The sequence below is a fragment of the Hylobates moloch genome, unplaced genomic scaffold (genome assembly GCF_009828535.3).
Source record: "Hylobates moloch isolate HMO894 unplaced genomic scaffold, HMol_V3 SCAFFOLD_5, whole genome shotgun sequence".
NCBI lineage: Eukaryota > Metazoa > Chordata > Mammalia > Primates > Hylobatidae > Hylobates > Hylobates moloch.
The window spans coordinates 99,507,822-99,528,173 of NW_026652280.1; the positions used below are offsets into that span (position 1 = coordinate 99,507,822).

At 44.3% G+C, this 20,352-nt stretch overlaps 1 protein-coding gene across 8 annotated transcripts in view; it reads left to right on the top strand.

Moving 5' to 3' along the window:
• The window catches only part of GON4L (gon-4 like), a 104,509-nt gene that overhangs the window by 65,233 nt on the left and 18,924 nt on the right, over positions 1-20,352 (top strand). For all 8 annotated transcript variants that reach the window (XM_032154250.2, XM_032154251.2, XM_058439183.1 and 5 more), the window contains 7 exons: positions 2,780-2,820; positions 4,049-4,152; positions 10,811-11,009; positions 12,466-12,552; positions 13,773-13,944; positions 15,803-15,947; positions 17,796-17,946. In XM_032154250.2, the coding sequence (XP_032010141.1) occupies positions 2,780-2,820; positions 4,049-4,152; positions 10,811-11,009; positions 12,466-12,552; positions 13,773-13,944; positions 15,803-15,947; positions 17,796-17,946 (899 nt within the window). The remainder of the gene's footprint in view (positions 1-2,779; positions 2,821-4,048; positions 4,153-10,810; positions 11,010-12,465; positions 12,553-13,772; positions 13,945-15,802; positions 15,948-17,795; positions 17,947-20,352) is intronic.

The window sequence follows — 20,352 nt, forward strand, 5'->3', positions numbered from 1 at the left end:
TTCTTGTGCCTCAGCCTCCCAAGTAGCTGGGATTACAGGCATGTGCTACCATGCCCGTCTAATTTATTTATGTATGTATGTATGTATGTATGTATGTATGTATGTATGTATGTATGAGATGGAGTCTCTCCCTGTTGCCCAGGCTGGAGTGCATTGGTGCTATATTGGCTCAGTGCAACCTCCACCTCCTGGGTTCAAGTGAGTCTCCTGCTTCAGCCTCCCGAGTAGCTGGGATTCCAGGTGCATGCCACCATGCCTGGCTAATTTTTGTATTTTTAGTAGAGACAGGGTTTCACCATGTTGGTCAGACTGGTCTCGAACTCCTGACCTCAGGTGATCTGCCCGCCTCAGCCTCCTAAAGTGCTAGAATTACAGGTGTAAGCCACTGCCCCTGGCCTGGATCTTAATTTTTTTAATGTCCTCCTAAGAAGGGGCTTTATAGAATTGTTCACCGTCTTCCAGACATAGTGTTAGACTCTGCTCTGGTTCAGTGATACGTTTGCGTTGTTGGTTATGAGCCCCATTTTGGAGCAACTGTGTCTTATTGAACTTGGTATCAACCAAAACTTTTTTTTTTCCTCAGATTCTTGTAACAGCCAAAACTTTCAGGTCTTTTTCACATTATTTTTAAGCCACGTCACCTTTTCATGCAGTTAATATACTGATCTTTAAACTCTTGCTGGGCGCGGTGGCTCACGCCTGTAATCCCAGCACTTTGGGAGGCTGAGGCGGGCGGATCACGAGGTCAGGAGATGGAGACCACGGTGAAACCCTGTCCCTACTAAAAAATGTAAAAAATTAGCCGGGCACGGTGGCAGGCGCCTGTAGTCCCAGCTACTCAGGAGGCTGAGGCAGGAGAATGGCGTGAACCTGGGAGGTGGAGCTTGCAGTGAGCCGAGATCGCGCCACTGCACTCCAGCCTGAGCGACAGAGCGAAACTCCGTCTCAAAAAGAAAAAACAAAAAAACTCTTAACTGTAGGACTGGGCACTGTGGCTCACACCTGTAATCCCAACACTTAGGGAGGCCAAGGTGGGAGGATCGCTGGAGCCCAGGAGTTTGAGACCAGCCTGGGCAACATAGCAACATGCTGTCTCTATTAAAAAAAAAAAAAAAAATTCTTAAACGTAGAACTTTAAATTTATCCCTATATGTGGCATCCAGTTGATTTGAGAAAATATAATTTTGAATTTTCCGTCTGTTGGATTGGCAGTCCCTTTCAGCTTTACATTATCTACAGATTTGTTAAGTATGTTCTCTGGGTCTTCTAAGTCACTGATGGAGTTCTTGAATAGTTCAGATCCAAAGACAGCATCCTATAAAACCCTGTTGGAAACTCGTCTTTCTCTCTCTCTTTTTCTTTTTAGACAGTATCTTGCTCTGTAGCCCAGGTTGGAATGCAGTGGCATGATCTCAGCACACTGCAGCCTCTGCCTCCTGGACTCAAGATATTTCTCTCACCTCAGCCTCTTGAGTAGCTGGGACTGCAGGTGTGCGTCACCAAGCCCAGCTAAATTTTTTTGTAGAGATATGGTTTCAACATTTTGCCCAGGCTAGGAGACTCGTCTCTGGATTCCATTCAGTACTGTGTGGATTTGGATAGGTCATCTAGTTGTAAAATCATCTAGCTCACATTTTCTCCTGTCTTCTTCCTTTTAGAATTTAAGCTTCATGAGACTAGAGCTCTCTCTCTCTGTTTCTCTCTCATTCTCTCATATATCCCAAGCATCTAAAACATGGATTGAAGCATAGTGCTCAATAAATTTTTTTTTTTTTTTTTTTTTTTTTGAGACAGAGTCTCGCTCTGTTGCCCAGGCTGGAGTGCAGTGGCGCATTCTCCTGCCTCAGCCTCCTGAGTAGCTGGGACTACAGGTGCCCATCACCACGGCCGGCTAATTTTTTGTATTTTTAGTAGAGACGGGGTTTCACTGTGTTAGCCAGGATGGTCTCAATCTCCTGACCTCATGATCCGCCCGCCTCGGCCTCCCAAAGTGCTGGGATTACAGGCGTGAGCCACCATGCCGGCCTAAATGATTAGTTTTTTTTGTTTGTTTGTTTTTTTGAGAGGGAGTCTTACTCTGACCCCCAGGCTGGAATGCAGTGGGGTGATCTTGGCTCACTCCAGGCTCAGCCTAACGGGTTCACACCATTCTCCTGCCTCAGCTTCCCGAGTAGCTGGGACTACAGGCACCCACCACCATGGCCAGCTAATTTTTTGTATTTTTAGTAGAGACAGGTTTCACCGTGTTAGCCAAGATGGTCTTCATCTCCTGACCTCGTGATCCGTCTGCCTTGGCCTCCTAAAGTGCTGAGATGACAGGCGTGAGCTACCACGCCTGGCCTCAAATGTTTTTGAATAAGTGAATGAAGGATAGCCAGTCATGGTGGCTCACACCTGTAATCCCACCATTTTGGGAGGCCGAGTTGGGCTGATTGCTTCAGCTCAGGAGTTCGAGACCAGCCTGGTGAAACCTCATCTCTACAAAATATACAAAAATTAGCCGGGCGTGGTGGCATGCATCTGTGGTCCCAGCTACTTGGGGAGCTGAGGTGGGAGGATCGATTGGACCAGGGAGGGGATGCGGAGGTTGCAGTGAGCCGAGATCGCGCCACTGTGCTCCAGCCTGAGTGACATAGTGAGACCCATCTCAAAAAAAAGAAGGATAGATATGAAGAATGTGTCATGCCTTGTTGAAAACATTATACATTGTCTTCATGGAATTCCTCCTTATTGTAAAATCTAATTTATACTAACAACATACTGTCTGGCTTTCTTGCAGAAAAGGAAGTAAATGAGCTGATGGAAGAGCTGTTTGAAACTGTGAGTAATGATCCTCAAGTGAGAACATGGGATTGTAAGTCAGTTCTCCAGCAAGATGTGTCATTTCGTCTCTGTGATGCTCCCTCTAGGAGAGGGGGTCTGACTGAACCAATTCTCCTTTTAGTCTACCTGGGAAAGAATATAATGACAAGAGAATTTTGCTAACTACTAGACTCTTGATTATATACATGTATGTTGTTCTTATTTACATTTTCCTTGAAACTTCTTTTTTTTTGAGAGAGGTCTTGCTCCGTCACCCAAGCTAGAGTGCAGTGGTGAAATTACAGCTCACAGCAGCCTTGACCTTCTAGGCTCAAGCAGTCCTCCGTCTAAGCCTCCTGGGTAGCTGGGACACACCAGCACACCCAGCTAATTATTTTATTTGTAGAGACAGGGTCTTATCACATTGCCCAGGCTGTTCTGGAACTTCTGGGCTCAAGCAATTTTCCTGCCTTGGGCCTCCCAAAGTGCTGGAATTATAGGTGTGAGCCAGCATGCCTGGCCCCTGGAAAACTTTTGATGACTTCCCCTACTGTCATTTGGTGTGTCCTCAAAGGTTGTCAACTAGTTTTAAACTACTTTGTGCACAAATAATTACCTTTTTCATAAATTTGTTTCAAAAGATTTTTCGTTTTAAGAGATTGATCGTTTTGAGGCTGGGTGCGGTGGCTCACGCTTGTAATCCCAGCACTTTGGGAGGCCACGGCAGGTGGATCATCTGAGGTCAGGAGTTTGAGACCAGCCTGGCCAACATGGTGAAACCCTGTCTCTACTAAAAATACAAAAATTAGGCATGGTGGCAGGCACCTGTAGTCACAGTTACTGCAGCGGCTGAGGCAAGAAAATCGCTTGAACCTGGGAGGTGGAGGTTGCAGTAAGCCCAGATTGTGCCACTGCACTCCAGCCTGGGTAATAGAGCAAGACTGCAAGACTCTGTCTCAAAAAAAAAAAAAAAAAGAGAGAGAGAGAGATTGATAATTTTGAGTTATCCACGCTCTGTCCTTACTGTTACAAGTTGACTGGTTGAACGACTTCTTTCTTGGCATAATAGCCATCCCAAGTGTGGGTTTGTGGGAGTCCTGAAGTGAGAAAGTTCTGACATTGGCTCTTTTGGGTGCCAGCATTATTAAAGTCTTGTAATCTATAGTTTTCACTCTTCCTTCCCAATACTGGAGCAACATTCAGAGGCCCATTCCCCAGGAAAACCCTCCCTTTCCTTTGCCCACAGTTCCAAGATGAGATGGGATTCTCCAACATGGAAGATGATGGCCCAGAAGAGGAGGAGCGTGTGGCTGAGCCTCGTCCTAACTTTAACACCCCTCAAGCTCTACGGTAGGCTAGTTGAAGACCTTGAGATTTGGAATAGAGGAAAAGTTTATTTTTGAAAAGGTTTTCAGAAGTTGCAATTAATAATTTTTCATCCCAAACCAGCTTCTGTTACTGATGTAAGGATGCAGAGCCCTGTCAGGAGTTAGGTGTCAAGTGAAGTCTCCTTGTTATGGGGCAGGGCAGCTGTAGGCCAAGGCCAAGGGAAGGGAGAAAAAACAGTAGCTGGCATCCATATCCACTTCTCCAGGTGAGTGATGCTGGAGAGGTATGTAGGACTTTATGTGGCCAGCCACACAAACTACCCCATATTGTAATATCCATTCTGTCCCTTTTGTTCTTTTTATGTGCCATTAATATCTGCTAAATGTGACTGAAAATTTGTTAGTCATCTAGGCATTAGTGGAGCAAACCCTGAAGCACCTGCAGTAAGGAGTCTGAAACATATGTGCTGACCTTTTTGCCTGAAGTTGGCACTTGTGTTACAGCATCCAGAAAGTAGAGGCTTTAATTTTTTCCTCATTTTGTGGTGGATTTGCATCTGCACTTTATTCTATTGTTATTCATTGCGAGTAGCAGCATATAGTCATTAGATGGATGGCTAGATGTCAGGATGCATTTCGTGCCATAAGTGGAACAAAGCAAAGAGAACAGACCCTGTAATTAGTCCTGGGTTTGAACCTAACAACATTACTAAGTAGAGAGCTTGGGATCCATCTGAAAGCTAGACCTTTAGGGATTTTCCAATTTAGTGAAAAAAGATAAGATATGCCAACCAATGTCTAAAAACTAGAAATACCAGTAATTCTCCATTACAACAAGTATCACAATACAACTACATCAAAAACCTCAAGATTGCTAAGTCAGTATTTGACCCATTATTTTAAGTTACAGCTCATAGAACAAAATTCTGTTATAGCAGAATGGAACCATTCATCCCGGAAACATATAATGGGATTTGATCTATAAATGTGTTTTAGTTCTGCTGATCGACTCTTTGTAACTTCTGAAAATTTGGGAAGTATAGGCTGGGCGTGGTGGCTCATGCCTGTAATCCCTACACTTTGGGAGGCTGAGGCGGGGGGATCATCTCAGGTCAGGAGTCCAGACCAGCCTGGCCAACATGGTGAAACCCCATCTCTACTAAAAATACAAAAATTATCCAGGCATGGTGGCGGGTGTCTGTAATCCCAGCTACTCGGGAGGCTGAGGCAGGATAATCACTTGAACCGGGAAAGTGGAGGTTGCGGTGAGCCGAGATGATAGCCTGCTTGTCAGAGAGAGACTCTGTCTCAAAAAAATAAAATAAAATAAATAAAATTTGTAAAGTATAGAAATAATTTAAAACTCTTGTTAGAATTCAGTTACCTTCTGGTATTCAGTAGAATACAGTCATATATCATCTCATGGTGATACATTCTGTGAAATGTTATCATTAAACGATTTCATCATTGTGTAAACGTAGAAAGCACTTGGATAAACCTAGATGGTTTAGCCTACTGCATACCTAGGCTATACGGTATAACATATTGCTCCCAGGCCACAAACCTGTATAGCATGTTATTCTGCTGAATACTGTAGGCAGTTGTAACACAATGGTAAGTACATATGTATGTAAACATAGAAAAGGTACAGTAATCTTATGGAGCCACCTCTGAATATGTGGTTCATTATTGACTGAAACATTATGTGGCACATGACTGTACTTGGGCAGCTGCTGCTTCTCTTTCAGTTGCAAATGCAAACCTGTTATAATCTTTGACTAAATAAAGCATCCTGGATTCTGTAAGTCCATAGATAGTAAAAACATCTTAAAACACAATAAAGAAGAGAGACAAAAAAAAGAACAAAACAAAAACCCTGGGAAAGCGAGTTATCTGTGCTTCCCTTGTCAGTTATCCAGGTAATACTTATTAAAACTAGGTGCAAGGCTGCATGTGGTGACTCACACCTGCAATCCCAGCATTTTGGGAGGCCAAGGCGGGCAGATCACCTTAGGTCAGGAGTTCCAGACCAGCCTGGCCAACATGGTGAAACCCCATCTCTACTAAAAATACAAAAATTAGCTGGGTGTGGTGGCATGCGCCTGTAATCCCAGCTACTTGGGAGGCTGAGGCAGGAGAAATGCTTGAACCCGGGAGGCGGAGGTTGCACTGAGCTGAGGTTGTGCCACTATACTCCAGCCTGGGTGACAGAGTGAAACTGTCTCTCAAAAAATAATAATAGGCTGGGTGCGGTGGCTCACGCCAGTAATCCCAGCATTTTGGGAGGCCAAGGCAGGCGGATCACAAGATCAGGAGTTTGAGACCAGCCTGACCAAACTTAAAAAAAAAAATTACCAGGCATGGTACACCCCTAACCACTACTCAGGAGGCTGAGGCAGGAAAGAACAGGAGGCAGAAGAGACCAAATCATCCACTGCACTCATCCTTCTCAAAATAATAATAATAATTATTATTATTATTATAGGTTGGGCGTGGTGGCTGGCGCCTTTATTTTTATTTATTTATTTTTTTGAGACGGAGTCTCGCTCTGTTGCCCAGGCTGGAGTGCAGTGGCGCAATCTCGGCTTACTGCAGGCTCCGCCTCCCGGGTTCACGCCATTCTTCTGCCTCAGCCTCTCCGAGTAGCTGGGACTACAGGTGCCCGCCACCATGCCTGGCTAATTTTTTGTATTTTTAGTAGAGACGGGGTTTCACTGTGGTCTCGATCTCCTGACCTCGTGATCCACCCGCCTCGGCCTCCCAAAGTGCTGGGATTACAAGCGTAAGCCACTGTGCCCGGCCAGCTGGCGCCTTTAATCCCAGCACTTTGGGACGCCGAAGTAGGCATATCACCTGAGGTCAGGAGTTCGAGGCTAGCTTGGCCAACATGGTGAAACCTTGTCTCTACTAAAAATGCAAAAAAAATTAGTCAGACGTGTTGGCAGGTGCCTGTAATCCCTGCTACTTGGGAGGCTGAGGCAGGAGAATCGCTTCAACCTGGGAGGCAGAGGTTGCAGTGAGCCGAGACCGCTCCATTGCACTCCAGCCTGGGCAACAGGAACAAAACTCCATCTCAAAAATAATAATAATAATAATAATAATAAATACAACTACGTGCAGGCTATGTTTCCATTACCTTCTTTTTTATGCTTCTGGTCTTCTGTTCCTTCAGTGGTAGTAGTGCAGGTGATCAGGTTTTCAGTTCTCAGAAGATTGTATAAGACAGTCCCACAGGCTTTAGGTTTTTACCCTGTGCTGCCCAAACCCACAGTAAATACTATAAAAGAAAGCATGATTTTTATCCCAAATAGATAAATAACTTTTTAAAATTATTGAAAACACCTATTTATCTATTGCTGTAATATTGGAGATTACTTGAAATATGATAACCTGCCTGTAGCTACATCAACCGGTCTTATCCTGATTGCATAGGGTATCAGCACGTGCTTAATCACTTAAGTATCTTTTTCTCCTTTTACTTCAGAACTGTCATGCTGGGTTTTTCAGTTTTTTGCTTCAGCCCTGGAAACGGTCTCTCAGGAGGGTAGGGGTGGGAAGTTAGGGTTAGGAACCTTAGAAGAGGAATTTATTTTATTTATTTATTTTATTTTATTTTTTTGAAACGGAGTCTTGCTCTGTCGCCCAGGCTGGAGTGCAGTGGCGCAATCTCGGCTCACTGCAGCCTCTGCCTCCCGGGTTCAAGTGATTCTCCTGCCTCAGCCTCCCAAGTAGGTGGGATTACAGGCACGCATCACCACGGCCAGCTAATTTTTGTATTTTTTCGTAGAGACAGGGTTTCGCCACATTAGCCAGGCTAGTCTTGAACCACTGACCTCAAGTGATCCACCTGCCTTGGCCTTCCAAATTGCTGGGATTACAGGCGTGAGCCACCGCGCCTGACTATTTCTTGACCTTTTAATAATTGTCATTCTGACTGGCAAGGCTTGCTTTCTTAACAAGTCAAAAATCTTGTAGCATGAAGCAGGAAAAGGATATACTAAACTAACTAAAGTAATGGTAGTTCACATGAACAGAACTGAGTAGTTAGTTCAAATATTACCCTGCTGCTCTCCATGAAGGTATTTTCTTTTAGCCCTTTAAATTCCTCTTCTTGGCTGGGTGCAGTGGCTCACGCCTGTAATCCCAGCAATTTGGGAGGCCAAGGCAGGTGGATCACTTTAGGTCAGTGATTCGAGACTAGCCTGGCTAACGTGGTGAAACCTTGTCGCTACAAAAAATACAAAAATTAGCTAGCCATGGCGATGCGTGCCTGTAATCCCAGCTACTCTGGAGGCTGAGGCAGGAGAATCACTTGAACCCGGGAGACAGAGGTTGCAGTGAGCCGAGATCATGCCACTGCAGTCCAGCCTGGGCGACAGAGCAAGACTCCATTTCAAAAAATAAATAAATAAATAAGTAAATTCCTCTTCTAAGGTTCCCAACCCTAACTTCCCACCCCTACGCTCCTGAGAGACTTTTTCCAGGGCTGAAGCAAAAATTCAAAAACCTAGCATGTCAGTTTGAAGTAAAAGGAGAATAAGATACCTAAGTGATGAAGCACATGCTGATACCCTATGCAGTCAGGATAAGATCTGTTGACCGGGCGCAGTGGCTCACGCCTGTAATCCCAGCACTTTGGGGGGCTGAGGCAGGTGGATCATGAGGTCAAGAGATCGAGACCATCCTGGCCAACATGGTGAAACCCCATCTCTACTAAAAATACAAAAATTAGCTGAGTGTGATGGTGCGTGTCTGTAGTCCCAGCTACCCAGGAGGCTGAGGCAGGAGAATCACTTGAACCTGGGAGGCGGAGGTTGCAGTGAGCCGAGATCATGCCACTGCATTCCAGCTTGGCGTCAGAGCGAGACTCTGCCTCAAAAGAAAAAAAAAATCTGTTTATGTAGCTACAACAAGCAGGTTATCTTTCTTTTTTTTTTTTTTTTGAGACGGAGTCTCGCTTTGTCGCCCAGGCTGGAGTGCAGTGGCGGGATCTTGACTCACTGCAAGCTCTGCCTTCCGGGTTCACCCCATTCTCCTGCCTCAACCTCCCGAGTAGCTGGGACTACAGGCGCCTGCCACTGCACCCAGCTAATTTTTTGTATTTTTTGTAGAGATGGGGTTTCACCATGGTCTTGATCTCCTGACCTCGTGATCCGCCCGCCTCTGCCTCCCAAAGTGCTGGGATTACAGGCGTGAGCCACCGCGCCCGGCCAACATGCAGGTTATCATATTTCAAGGAATCCCCAATATTACAGCAGTAGATAAATAAGAAAATGTAGTATTCCACCATGGAATACTATACAGCCATAAAAAGGTATGATATCATGTCCCTTTCAGGGACATGGATGGAGGTGAAGCCATCAGCAAACTAACATAAGAACAGAAAAACAGGCCGGGCGCGGTGGCTCACGCTTGTAATCCCAGCACTTTGGGAGGCCGAGGCGGGCGGATCACGAGGTCAGGAGAACGAGACCACAGTGAAACCCCGTCTCTACTAAAAATACAAAAAATTAGCCGGGCGTGGTGGCGGGCGCCTGTAGTCCCAGCTACTCGGAGAGGCTGAGGCAGGAGAATGGCATGAACCCAGGAGGCGGAGCTTGCAGTGAGCCGAGATCGCGCCACTGCACTCCAGCCTGGGTGACAGAGCGAGACTCCGTCTCAAAAAAAAAAAAAAAAAAAGAACAGAAAAACACCACCACCACATGTTCTCACTTATAAGTAGGAGCTGAACAATGAGAACACATGGGCACAGGGTGGGGAACAACACACACTGGGGCCTGTTGGGGGAGCAGGGGAAGGGAGAGGATCAGGATAAACTGCTAATGCAGCTGGGCTTAATACCAAGATGATGGGTTGATAGGTGCAGCAAACCACCAAGATACACATTTACCTGTGTAACAAACCTCCACGTCCTACACATGTATTCTGAAACTTAAAATTAAAATTTTGAGGGCCAGGCATGGTGGCTTACGCCTGTAATCCCAGCACTTTGGGAAGCCGAGATGGGTGGATCATGAGGTCAGGGGATGGAGACCGTCCTGGATAACACAGTGAAATCCCATCTCTACTAAAAATACAAAAAATTAGCTGGGCGTGGTGGCACGTGCCTATAGTCCCAGCTACTTGAGAGGGTGAGGCAGGAGAATCGCTTGAATCCGGGAGGCGGAGGTTGCGGTGAGCTGAGGTTGTGCCACTGCACTCCAGCATGGGTGACAGAGCGAGACTGCATCTCAAAAAAAATTTAAATTTTGAAAAAAAAATGCAAGGCAGTGCAGCCTGAGTGGATAGGGAAATGGGACAAGCTGAACCTGGGATGGGGGCAACAAGTAAATGAGAAAAGAAATGAGAATGATGAGTTCCCACCAGCTCCTTGGCTGCTTTCTTATCCAGATATTTGTCTGTTCCTAGCATTTTGATTTTTTCTATATTTGTATATTATTTAGAAGAGGAATTATAGAGGAATGGGATGGAATATAATATAGAATCGTCATATTTGATGCATGCTAACTACTTTGGGAAAAGATTTGTAAAAGGCTGAGAGTTTGACTGTTGGCTAAAGTGAGATGGGGGTTAGTAGGGAATGAAAATTGTTCAGGCTCTTTGCTCATCATTGGAATGAACTGGATGTGTTGTGGACCTACGGAAACGCTCAAATTCAGTCATCTCCCTGTTGGGAATAGGTTTGAGGAACCACTGGCCAACCTGTTAAATGAACAACATCGGACAGTGAAGGATCTATTTGAACAGCTGAAGATGAAGAAATCTTCAGCCAAACAGCTGCAGGAAGTAGAGAAGGTTAAACCCCAGAGTGAGAAAGTTCATCAGACTCTGATTCTGGACCCAGCCCAGAGGAAGAGACTCCAGCAGCAGATGCAGCAGGTAAGATTTTTCTTGGTCATGTTAATATTGGATTTTTTTTTTTTTTATTATTGAGACAGAGTCTGGGTCTGTCTCCCAGGCTGGAGTGCAGGGGCCCGATCTCAGCTCACTTCAACCTCTGCCTCCTGGGCTCAAGCTATTCTCCTGTCTCAGCCTCCCAAGTAGCTGGGACTACAGGCGTCTGCCACCATGCCCAGCTAATTTTTGTATTTTTAGTAGAGACGGGGTTTCACCATATTGGCCAGGCTGGTCTCGAACCCCTGACCTTGTGATCTGCCTGCCTCGGCCTCCCAAAGTGCTGGGATTACAGGCATGAGCCACCACACCTGGCCATTAATACTGGATTATACCAAGGCCTAACTCTGAGGCCAGAAATTAACAGCTTTGTAAAAGTCAGAGATAGTTACCTTACCACCTCCTAAAACCATAGTATCTTCACCTCATTAGGAGCTCAAGAAGTCATCATGTTCATGCCTTATGGCTCAAGGAAGAGAGCACACAAGGACACTAATGGTATTCAGAAATATAGATTTCAAAGAGTCCTTAGTAATCTATTCTGAAATTAACAACCTTCACTGTGAGAAGTAGGGTTGTTTTTCCTTTTTCTTTTTTTTTTTTTTTTTGAGACGGAGTCTCGCTCTGTCGCCCAGGCTGGAATGCAGTGGCACAATCTCGGCTCACTGCAAGCTCCGCCTCCCGGGTTCACGCCATTCTCCTGCCTCAGCCTCTCCGAGTAGCTGGGACTACAGGCGCCCGCCACCACGCCCGGCTAATTTTTTGTATTTTTTTTTTTTTAGTAGAGACGGGGTTTCACCGTGGTCTCGATCTCCTGACCTCGTGATCGGCCCGCCTCGGCCTCCCAAAGTGCTGGGATTACAAGCGTGAGCCACCGCGCCCGGCCTGTTTTTCCTTTTTCTAACCTCAGTCCTTCTGGATTGAGGTTAAGCTTCCTCTGGTTCTGTCATTTTGTTCAAGGGAACATGTCTGAGAGATTTATGCCAAGATCCTAGGTTGTTTTCATACTCCTTTCAGAAAGCAAAATATATGTGATAAAGTTGCAAACATCTTGGTTATTGTCTCTCTGGGGGCTGGGTTACGGTGGCTCACAGCTGTAATCCCAGCACTTTGGGAGGCTGAGGTAAGAGGATTGCTTGAGCCAGGGAGTTCGAGAGCAACCTGAGCAACATAGTGAGACCCTGTCTCTACAAAAAAATAAAAATAAATTAGCCAGGCATGGTGCCATGCACCTGTGGTCCCAGCTACTCAGGATGCTGAGGTGGGAGGATTGCTTGAGCACAGGAAGTTGAGAGGGCGTGGAGCTACGATTGCATCACTGTATATCAGCCTGAGTGACAGACAGAGATCCTGTCTCCAAGAAGAAAAAAAAAGATCTCTCTGGATTCCTGAAATGACAATGTGGTAACATGTCACTTCATTATTTTCTTTCCATCCCCAGCACGTTCAGCTCTTGACCCAAATCCACCTTCTTGCCACCTGCAACCCCAATCTCAATCTGGAGGCCAGTACCACCAGGATATTTCTTGTAAGTTTCCAAATATCCGTAACTCTAAAGACTAGAGTATGAAATTAGCTTGGCAGGTTATTTCTCACAGTTACTCACTGATCACAATCTGTATTTATTCTTTTCTCTTGGGTATTTTTGATTGCTTTGCCTGCTTTCTGTTAAGGCTTACTGTGTTTGATGAGAGAACATAAGCCACTGATTCCCATGAAAGGACAAGGAGTGTATTCAATTTTCTTAATACTGTCCTTCTGATATTTTTATTGAATCCTCCTCATCTTTAGATGCAACCTAACTTCTTAGGTTTTTGGTACCACTGTTCATTTTATAGATGTTGAGACTGGGCACAGTGGCTATGCCTGTAATCCCAGCACTTTGAGGGCCAAAGCAAGCAGATTGCATGATCCCAGTAGTTCGAGACCAGCTGGGGCAACATGCCAAAAGCCCGTCTCTACAAAATACAAAAATTAACCAGATGTGGTGGTGCGTACCTGTAGTCTCAGCTACTTGGGAGGCAGAGGTGAAAAGATAGCTTGAGCCTGGGAGGTGAGGGTTACAGTGAGCTGAGATCGCCCCACTGCACTCAAGGCTGGGTGGCAGAGTGAGACCCAGTCTCAAAATAAATAAATAAATAAAATAAAAGTAATAGTCCTAATTCTTGGCTGGGTGCAGTGACTTGTGCCTGTAATCTCAGCACTTTGGTAGGCTGAGGTGGCTGAATCACTTGAGGTCAGGAGTTCGAGAACAGCTTAACCAACATGGTGAAATCCGGTCTCTACTTAAAATACAAAAAATAGCCGGGCGTGGTAGCAGGCTCCTGTAATTAATCTCAGCTACTCGGGAGGTGGATGGAGAATTGCTTGAGCCCGGGAAGTGGAGACTTCAGTGAGTCAAGATTGCACCACTACACTCCAGCCTGGGCAACAGAGCGAAACTCCGTCTCAAAAAAAAAAAAAAAATGAGTCCTCATTCTTCATAATCTTACTTCTAGTTCAGGAGCTAGACTATATATTCCTTAGTGTTTCTCACTAAGTCTAAAAGTAAAACAAGAATACAATCCCTGAATATCTGGGAACTCAGGCATAATCTTAACAGAGTAGTTTATTGTGAAAGACTTCATGATGATTTTTACCTGTTTTTATCCTGTAGTAGGAAGGTCAGCTTCTCATTTAGATTCTAAAGGCTACTGTTATGAATTGTCTGGAATTATCTTAGATCTTCCTTGTGTCCTGTTTTCCCAGAAAGAGCTGGGAACCTTTGCTCAAAGCTCCATCGCCCTTCACCATCAGTACAACCCCAAGTTTCAGACCCTGTTCCAACCCTGTAACTTGATGGGAGCTATGCAGCTTATTGAAGACTTCAGCACACATGTCAGCATTGACTGCAGCCCTCATAAAACTGTCAAGAAGACTGGTAGGAGACAGATGTGTCAGCTTTAAGTTTTTACTTGCGGTGAGAGGTGGTGGGAATCTTATCCCATAGATAACTTCCTAGGATACTTGCCTAGGAATGGAGGACACAGGACATTTGTAATTTCTTCCTTCTCTCTTTTATCCTTCCTTTGTACTCGTTATCCAAGTTTTAGAATTACATGATAATCTCTGGGCCTGGGTAAAGCGTGGAGGCAGTAGACAGTATAGGAATATGGGAGGTAGGGATCTGAGGCTCAGTGCTAAGAATTGGACTACAGCAATATCAGGGGTAAGTATTAGGAGTCAGATCAAGATAAACTGGGGCCTGGTAAAGATGAAAGTCAGGTGGTAAAGTTTGTTCGTGTTTAGCTTTTTACTGTCATCATTAAGATCAACTAAGGCCAGGCGCGGTGGCTCATGCCTGTAATCCCAGCACTTTGGGAGGCCGCGGCAGGGGGAACACAATGTCAGGAGATGGAGACCATCCTGGCGAACACAGTGAAACCCCGTCTCTACTAAAAATACAGAAATTAGCCAGGCGTGGGGGCACGCGTCTGTAGTCCCAGCTACTCGGGAGGCTGAGGCAGGAGAATCACTTGAACCCAGGAGGCAGAGTTTGCAGTGAGCCAAGATCACATCATTGCACTCCAGCCTGAGCGACAGAGTGAGACTCAGTCTAAAAAAAAAAAAAAAAAAAAAAATCAACTAACTTTATTTACCATACTGACTGCAGTGTAAGTGATATCTCCATTCTGAATTAAATACTGACTTGCAAGTTAGGCATAAGTTAGAGATTATACATTTGCCATGTTCAGTATTTTAAAGAAATTTGCAGGTTTAGATTCTACCTTGCATTAGTTTAGTATTTTTTTAGAAAATACTTGCTATTTACTTAAGCCAAATATTTGCTTCTGATTTGTTTCCTGATTTAGCAAATTAGTTGTGGTTTGTTCTGGATTTGGGTTTGTCTTTGGATTCTATTTTAAATCCCTGAGTCTTATCGTTAAGTTGAATATAGTTGTATTTAAGTGTATTATATTGTAGACACGGATCCCAAACTACTTTAATAGCTATATTAAATGATATGAAATGGTAATGAAAACTTGATTTAACACCAAATTATAATAATATCTTACACATCTGTTGACCTGTTGCTTTCTTCTGGGGATATAAAAATAACACTTATGGAAGGAGAAATAGGGATATAGTAGTTTTGTCTGTATAAATGCAGAGGTGCCTGAAAGTGAGAGGCTGAGAGAGGGAGAGAGAAATGAATGAGACTGAATTGTCTCATTCCTTTTATGGTTCTTTTGTTCCCAGCCTCAGGAGGAATCTGGGAGAACTTAATGAAAGTTAAATAAGACTCAAATAAAAGTAAAATTTGGAATACCAGATTTGTGAGGGAGATTAAAGAAGTTGGAATCTTATTCTGGAAGAAAGAAAGCATTGTTGAAGGTCTCTTATCCTTCAAGTATTTAAGGGGGGAAGGAGGTAAAACATTTTTGAGCATACACTATTGTCAGCACCTTATATTACTAGGTGCTTTTTTTGTTTTTTGTTTTTGTTTTTGTTTTTTTTTTACTAGGTGCTTTTTAAGTGTTTGTTTTACTTAGTGAATAAAGTGTTCCACGTAAGAAAGAATAAGAGTCAACTTTTATTGTCATTGAATGGGACTCCCTTTAGATATAATGTTAGCTTAAGAAAGACTGTGGAAACTTTTGGGGGGATGGTGGGCAGATGGGAGGGAATCAAGTTAGATAAGGATAGCTCCTACCTAAATGCAAAAATGCATTCACAGGCTTTTATGAAGCCCTCTTTTGTCCTAGAAGTTGATTTATCCGAGATTTATTTTCTTGTAGCCAATGAATTTCCCTGTTTGCCAAAGCAAGTGGCTTGGATTCTGGCCACAAGCAAGGTTTTCATGTATCCAGAGTTACTTCCAGTGTGTTCCCTGAAGGCAAAGAATCCCCAGGATAAGATCGTCTTCACCAAGGCTGAGGACAAGTAAGTGTTTACCCTGGGAGATCAAAACAGCAGAATATCCCAAGGAGAAGACGTAGTTCCTTTGAGGAGTTTAGGGGAAGTAAAACTTGGATAATAAGACACGGACACAAAAGACAAAAGGAAAAGCAGTATAGATGAGCAGAGCCCTCTAGGACGTGCTTGTTCTAGCAGTGCCAAATACTGCTTTTTGGAAGATGTCACACACATTTTTAAAGCATTTTAGACCATGGTGGCTCACACCTGTAATCCCAGCACTTTGGAAGGCCAAGGCAGGAGGTTCGCTTTTATTTTATTTTATGTTATTTATTTATTTATTTAGAGGCAGAATCTTACTCTGTCACCTAGGCAGTCACAGCTTACTGCAGCCTTGAACTCCTGAAATCAAGCGATCCTTGCACCTCAGCCTCCACGGAGCAGCTGGGACCACAGGTGTGTGCCACCATACATGGCTAAATTTTTTTTTTTTTGTATAGATGAGGGTCTCTCTGTGTTATCCAGGCATCTCTCAAACTCCTGGACTCAAGGCATCCTCCCACCTTGGCCTCCCAAAGTGCTGGGATTACAGGCATGAGCCACCACACCCACCAGATTATGAACATTTTTATGGCCCTTTGTGTGTATTGCCACACTGTTACCAGCACATATGTATATATGTAACCACAATTATATATGTTGTTAGAGGGTAGTATTGGTGCCGGTTTAAGTTGTCTGACAGGGTACCTATTCATTTTGTATTAGTTTTATTAGAATTATTCTCCTTCCTTTGTATTCTCTTTGAACTTCCTTTGTATTGTTAGTATACAGCTCATCATGATACAGCTCATCATGATCTCACGTTTATTGATGATTTATGCCTAGCTTCTTATGTTCCCACGTAATTGTGAAGTATTTGATTTTTTTTTTTTTTTAAACGGAGTTTCACTCTTGTCACCCAGGCTGGAGTGCAATGGTGCAATCTCAGCTCACTGCAACCTTCGCCCCCGGGGTTCAAGTGATTCTCTTGCCCAAGTAGCTGGGATTACAGGCGCCTACCACTACACCTGGCTATTTTTTTATTTTTAGTAGAGACGAGGTTTCACCACGTTGGCTAGGCTGGTCTCGAGCTCCTGACTCAAGTGATCTGCCTGCCTCGGCATCCCAAAATGCTGGGATTACAGGAGTGAGCCATTGCGCTTGGCCTTCTTCTTATTCATAATACTTAATCAGTATTCACTAAGTATCTGAAATTTTCTATTGAGTAGTCACCAACTTGTATAAGAATTAGATTTAGAAAAAGTAGATTGACCAGGCATGGTGGGCTCACACCTGTAATACCAGCACTTTGAGAGGCTGAGGCAGGAGGATCACTTGAGGCCAGGAGTTTAAGATCAGCCCAGGCAACATAGTGAGAACTGGTCTCTACAAATAATGGAAGAAAAAAATTAGCCAGGCATGGTGGTGAACGTCTGTGGTCACAGATACTTGGGAGGCTGAAGTGCGGGAATCACTTGATCCCAGGCATTCAAGGCTGCAGTGTGCTGTAATCATGCCACCTGCTCTCCAGCCCGGGCAACAGAGCAAGACCCTGTCTGAAAAAAATGAAAAGGTAGATTGGGCCACACACCATGGCTCATGCCTGTAATCCAGCACTTTGGGAGGCTGAGAGTGGAGAATTGCTTCAGCCTAGGAAGTAGAGGCTGCAGTGAGCTGCAACGGTACCACTGCACTCCAGCCTGGGTGACAGCATGAGACTTTGTCTCAAGAAAAAAATAAAATAAGAAAGAGTAGATTGTAAAATATGTTAGTCTGGGGAGGCCCTTTAGAAGGAAGGACTGTGAAGTGAGATTTAGTGTCATTCTCCTTTCTCAGTTTGTTAGCTTTAGGACTGAAGCATTTTGAAGGAACTGAGTTTCCTAATCCTCTAATCAGCAAGTACCTTCTAACCTGCAAAACTGCCCACCAACTGACAGTGAGAATCAAGAACCTCAACATGAACAGAGCTCCTGACAACATCATTAAAGTGAGTATTTCCTGCATGCGCCATTCGGGCACCTCACCAATATGTACCCATTCTTTTCTCTTGTTATTTTCAAAGAAAAGAGGAACCTTCTTTTATCTAAAGCTAATTTCTCCCACTTATATACTAGATTAATTCCCCTATTGCCTTTTGGGCAATATTCTGCTGACAGTATTCTACTTATATGCTTTTTTTTTTTTTTTGTCAGACTCTTGCTCTGTCACTCAGGCTTGAGTACAGTGGCGCAATCTTGGCTCACTGCAGTCTTCACCTCCCAGGTTCAAGTGATTCTCCTGCCTCGGTGTCTGCTGCCTCAGTGTCCCAAGTAGCTTGGATTACAGGCGTGCACCACCACACCTGGCTAATTTTTGTATTTTTAGTAGAGACGAGGTTTCACCATGTTGGCCAGGCTGGTCTTGAACCTCTGACCTCAAGTGATCCACCCGCCTTGGCCTCCCAAAGTGCTGGGATTACAGGCATGAGCCACCGCACCCGGTTTCTTCTTTTTTATTTAGATATTTATTTATGTTGTGTTTTTAGAGACGGGTTCTTGCTCTGTCATCCTGTCTGGAGTGCATTGGCACAGTCATAGGTCACTGTAGCCTCAAATTCCTGGGTTCAAGTGATCCTTCCACTTCAGCCTTCCAAGTATCGGGGACTACAGGCGTGTTCCACCAAGCCTAGCTCGTTATTTTATTTTGTGTGGAGATGCTGTGTCACTTTGTTGCCCAGACTGGTCTTGAAGTTTTGACATCTGTCAGTCCGCCTGCCTCAGCTTGGCCTCCCAAAGTGTTGGGATTACAGGCATAAGCCACTATGCCCAGCCTTTTGTTTTGTTTTGTTTTTGTTTTTGTTTTTTTCTTGAGAAAGGGTCTTACTCTGCTACCCGGGCTGGAGTACAGTGGTACAGTCATAGCTCACTGTAACCTCGAACTCCTGGGCTCAAGCATTCCTCCCACCTCAGCCTCCCAAGGAGCTGGGATTATATGCATGAGCCACCATGCTTGCCTATTAAATTTTTTTTTTTTTTTTTTTAAGAAATGGAGTGTCCCTATATTGCCCAGGCTGGTCTCGAACTTTTGGCCTTAGGCAGTTCTCCTGTCTCAGCCTCTAACTGCTACTTCCTGGTATATTGGATTTAGGCCTTATTTATTAACCATTAACCATAAGCCAGGGAAGCTGAGGATTTACCTGTCTCCTCACTACCTTACTCCCACCACAAACATGCACATTTTCTGCTCTCCAATCTCCTCGCTAGTAATTATGTCACAATTTTGGTTAGGTTGTATTCAGGGTTTACACTGTAAGATTTTAAGGACTGTATAAATGCTCTTCACAGCTATGTTATTGTGATACCTTGCCTTTCCTGCTGAACATTTTGTTTCTCTTGGAGTAAATAATCACATTTTTAGGGGGATGGGGCTGGACTTGATTTTATTATGTAATTATTCCCAGGTCAACAGTAAAGGTTACTTTACTTAATTTTCTTAATCTCCTTTCAGTGTGTCTGGCCTTCTAGATATTCCGTCACTTCATCTTGAAGGAATTGCTCCCTGAGCCCTCTGACATGATTCCACTCTAAGCATGTTGCTCTCTGAGCTTGCTGCACTGATGTCTTGGGCTTTTTCTTCCCCATCATCCTGGGGATTCATTTTGCCTCTTACTGTGTTGGATCTTCTTATTTCCTGAATTCTACATCTGTGTTTTTGTTTTACTTCCTTCCTTTAGTGAAACACATTCTAGTAGCATTTTTTTTTTATTTTTTTCTAAATTTTTAAAAATTGAGGCCGTACACAGTGGCTCAGGCCTGTAATCCCAGGGCTTTGGGAGGCTGAGGCAGGCAGATGACTTGAGGCCAGGAGTTCAAGACCAGCCTGGGCAACATGGTGATACCCCGTCTCTACTAAAAATACAAAAATTGACCGGGTATGGTGCCACTCACCTGTAATCCCAGCCACTCGGGAGGCTGAGGCACAAAACTCACTTGAACTCGGGAGACAGAGGTTCAGTAAGCGTGGATCACTCCCCTGCACTCCAGCCTGGACGACAGAGGAGTCTCTGTCTCAAAGACTAAGAAGCAAAGAAACAAACAAAAAGTACAAAGATGTGCACAGAAAATGACACACAACTCAAACGTGAAGGAAAAAGATTTTTCTGCAGCAGAATATGGTTTATCAAGTGCCTTAGCACCATGGATGAAACTAGACAAATTCTAAGCCATATTATCATGAATTTTCAAAACATTGGAGCCAAAGGAAAAATCTTACATGCTATCAGAGGTTGGGAGAAACAGGTGTTACATGATTCAAGAGTTAAATGGGGCCGTGGCTCACGCCTATAATCCCAGCACTTTGGGAAGCCAAGGCAGGAGAATTACTTGAGCCCAGGAGTTCAGGACCAGCCTGGGCA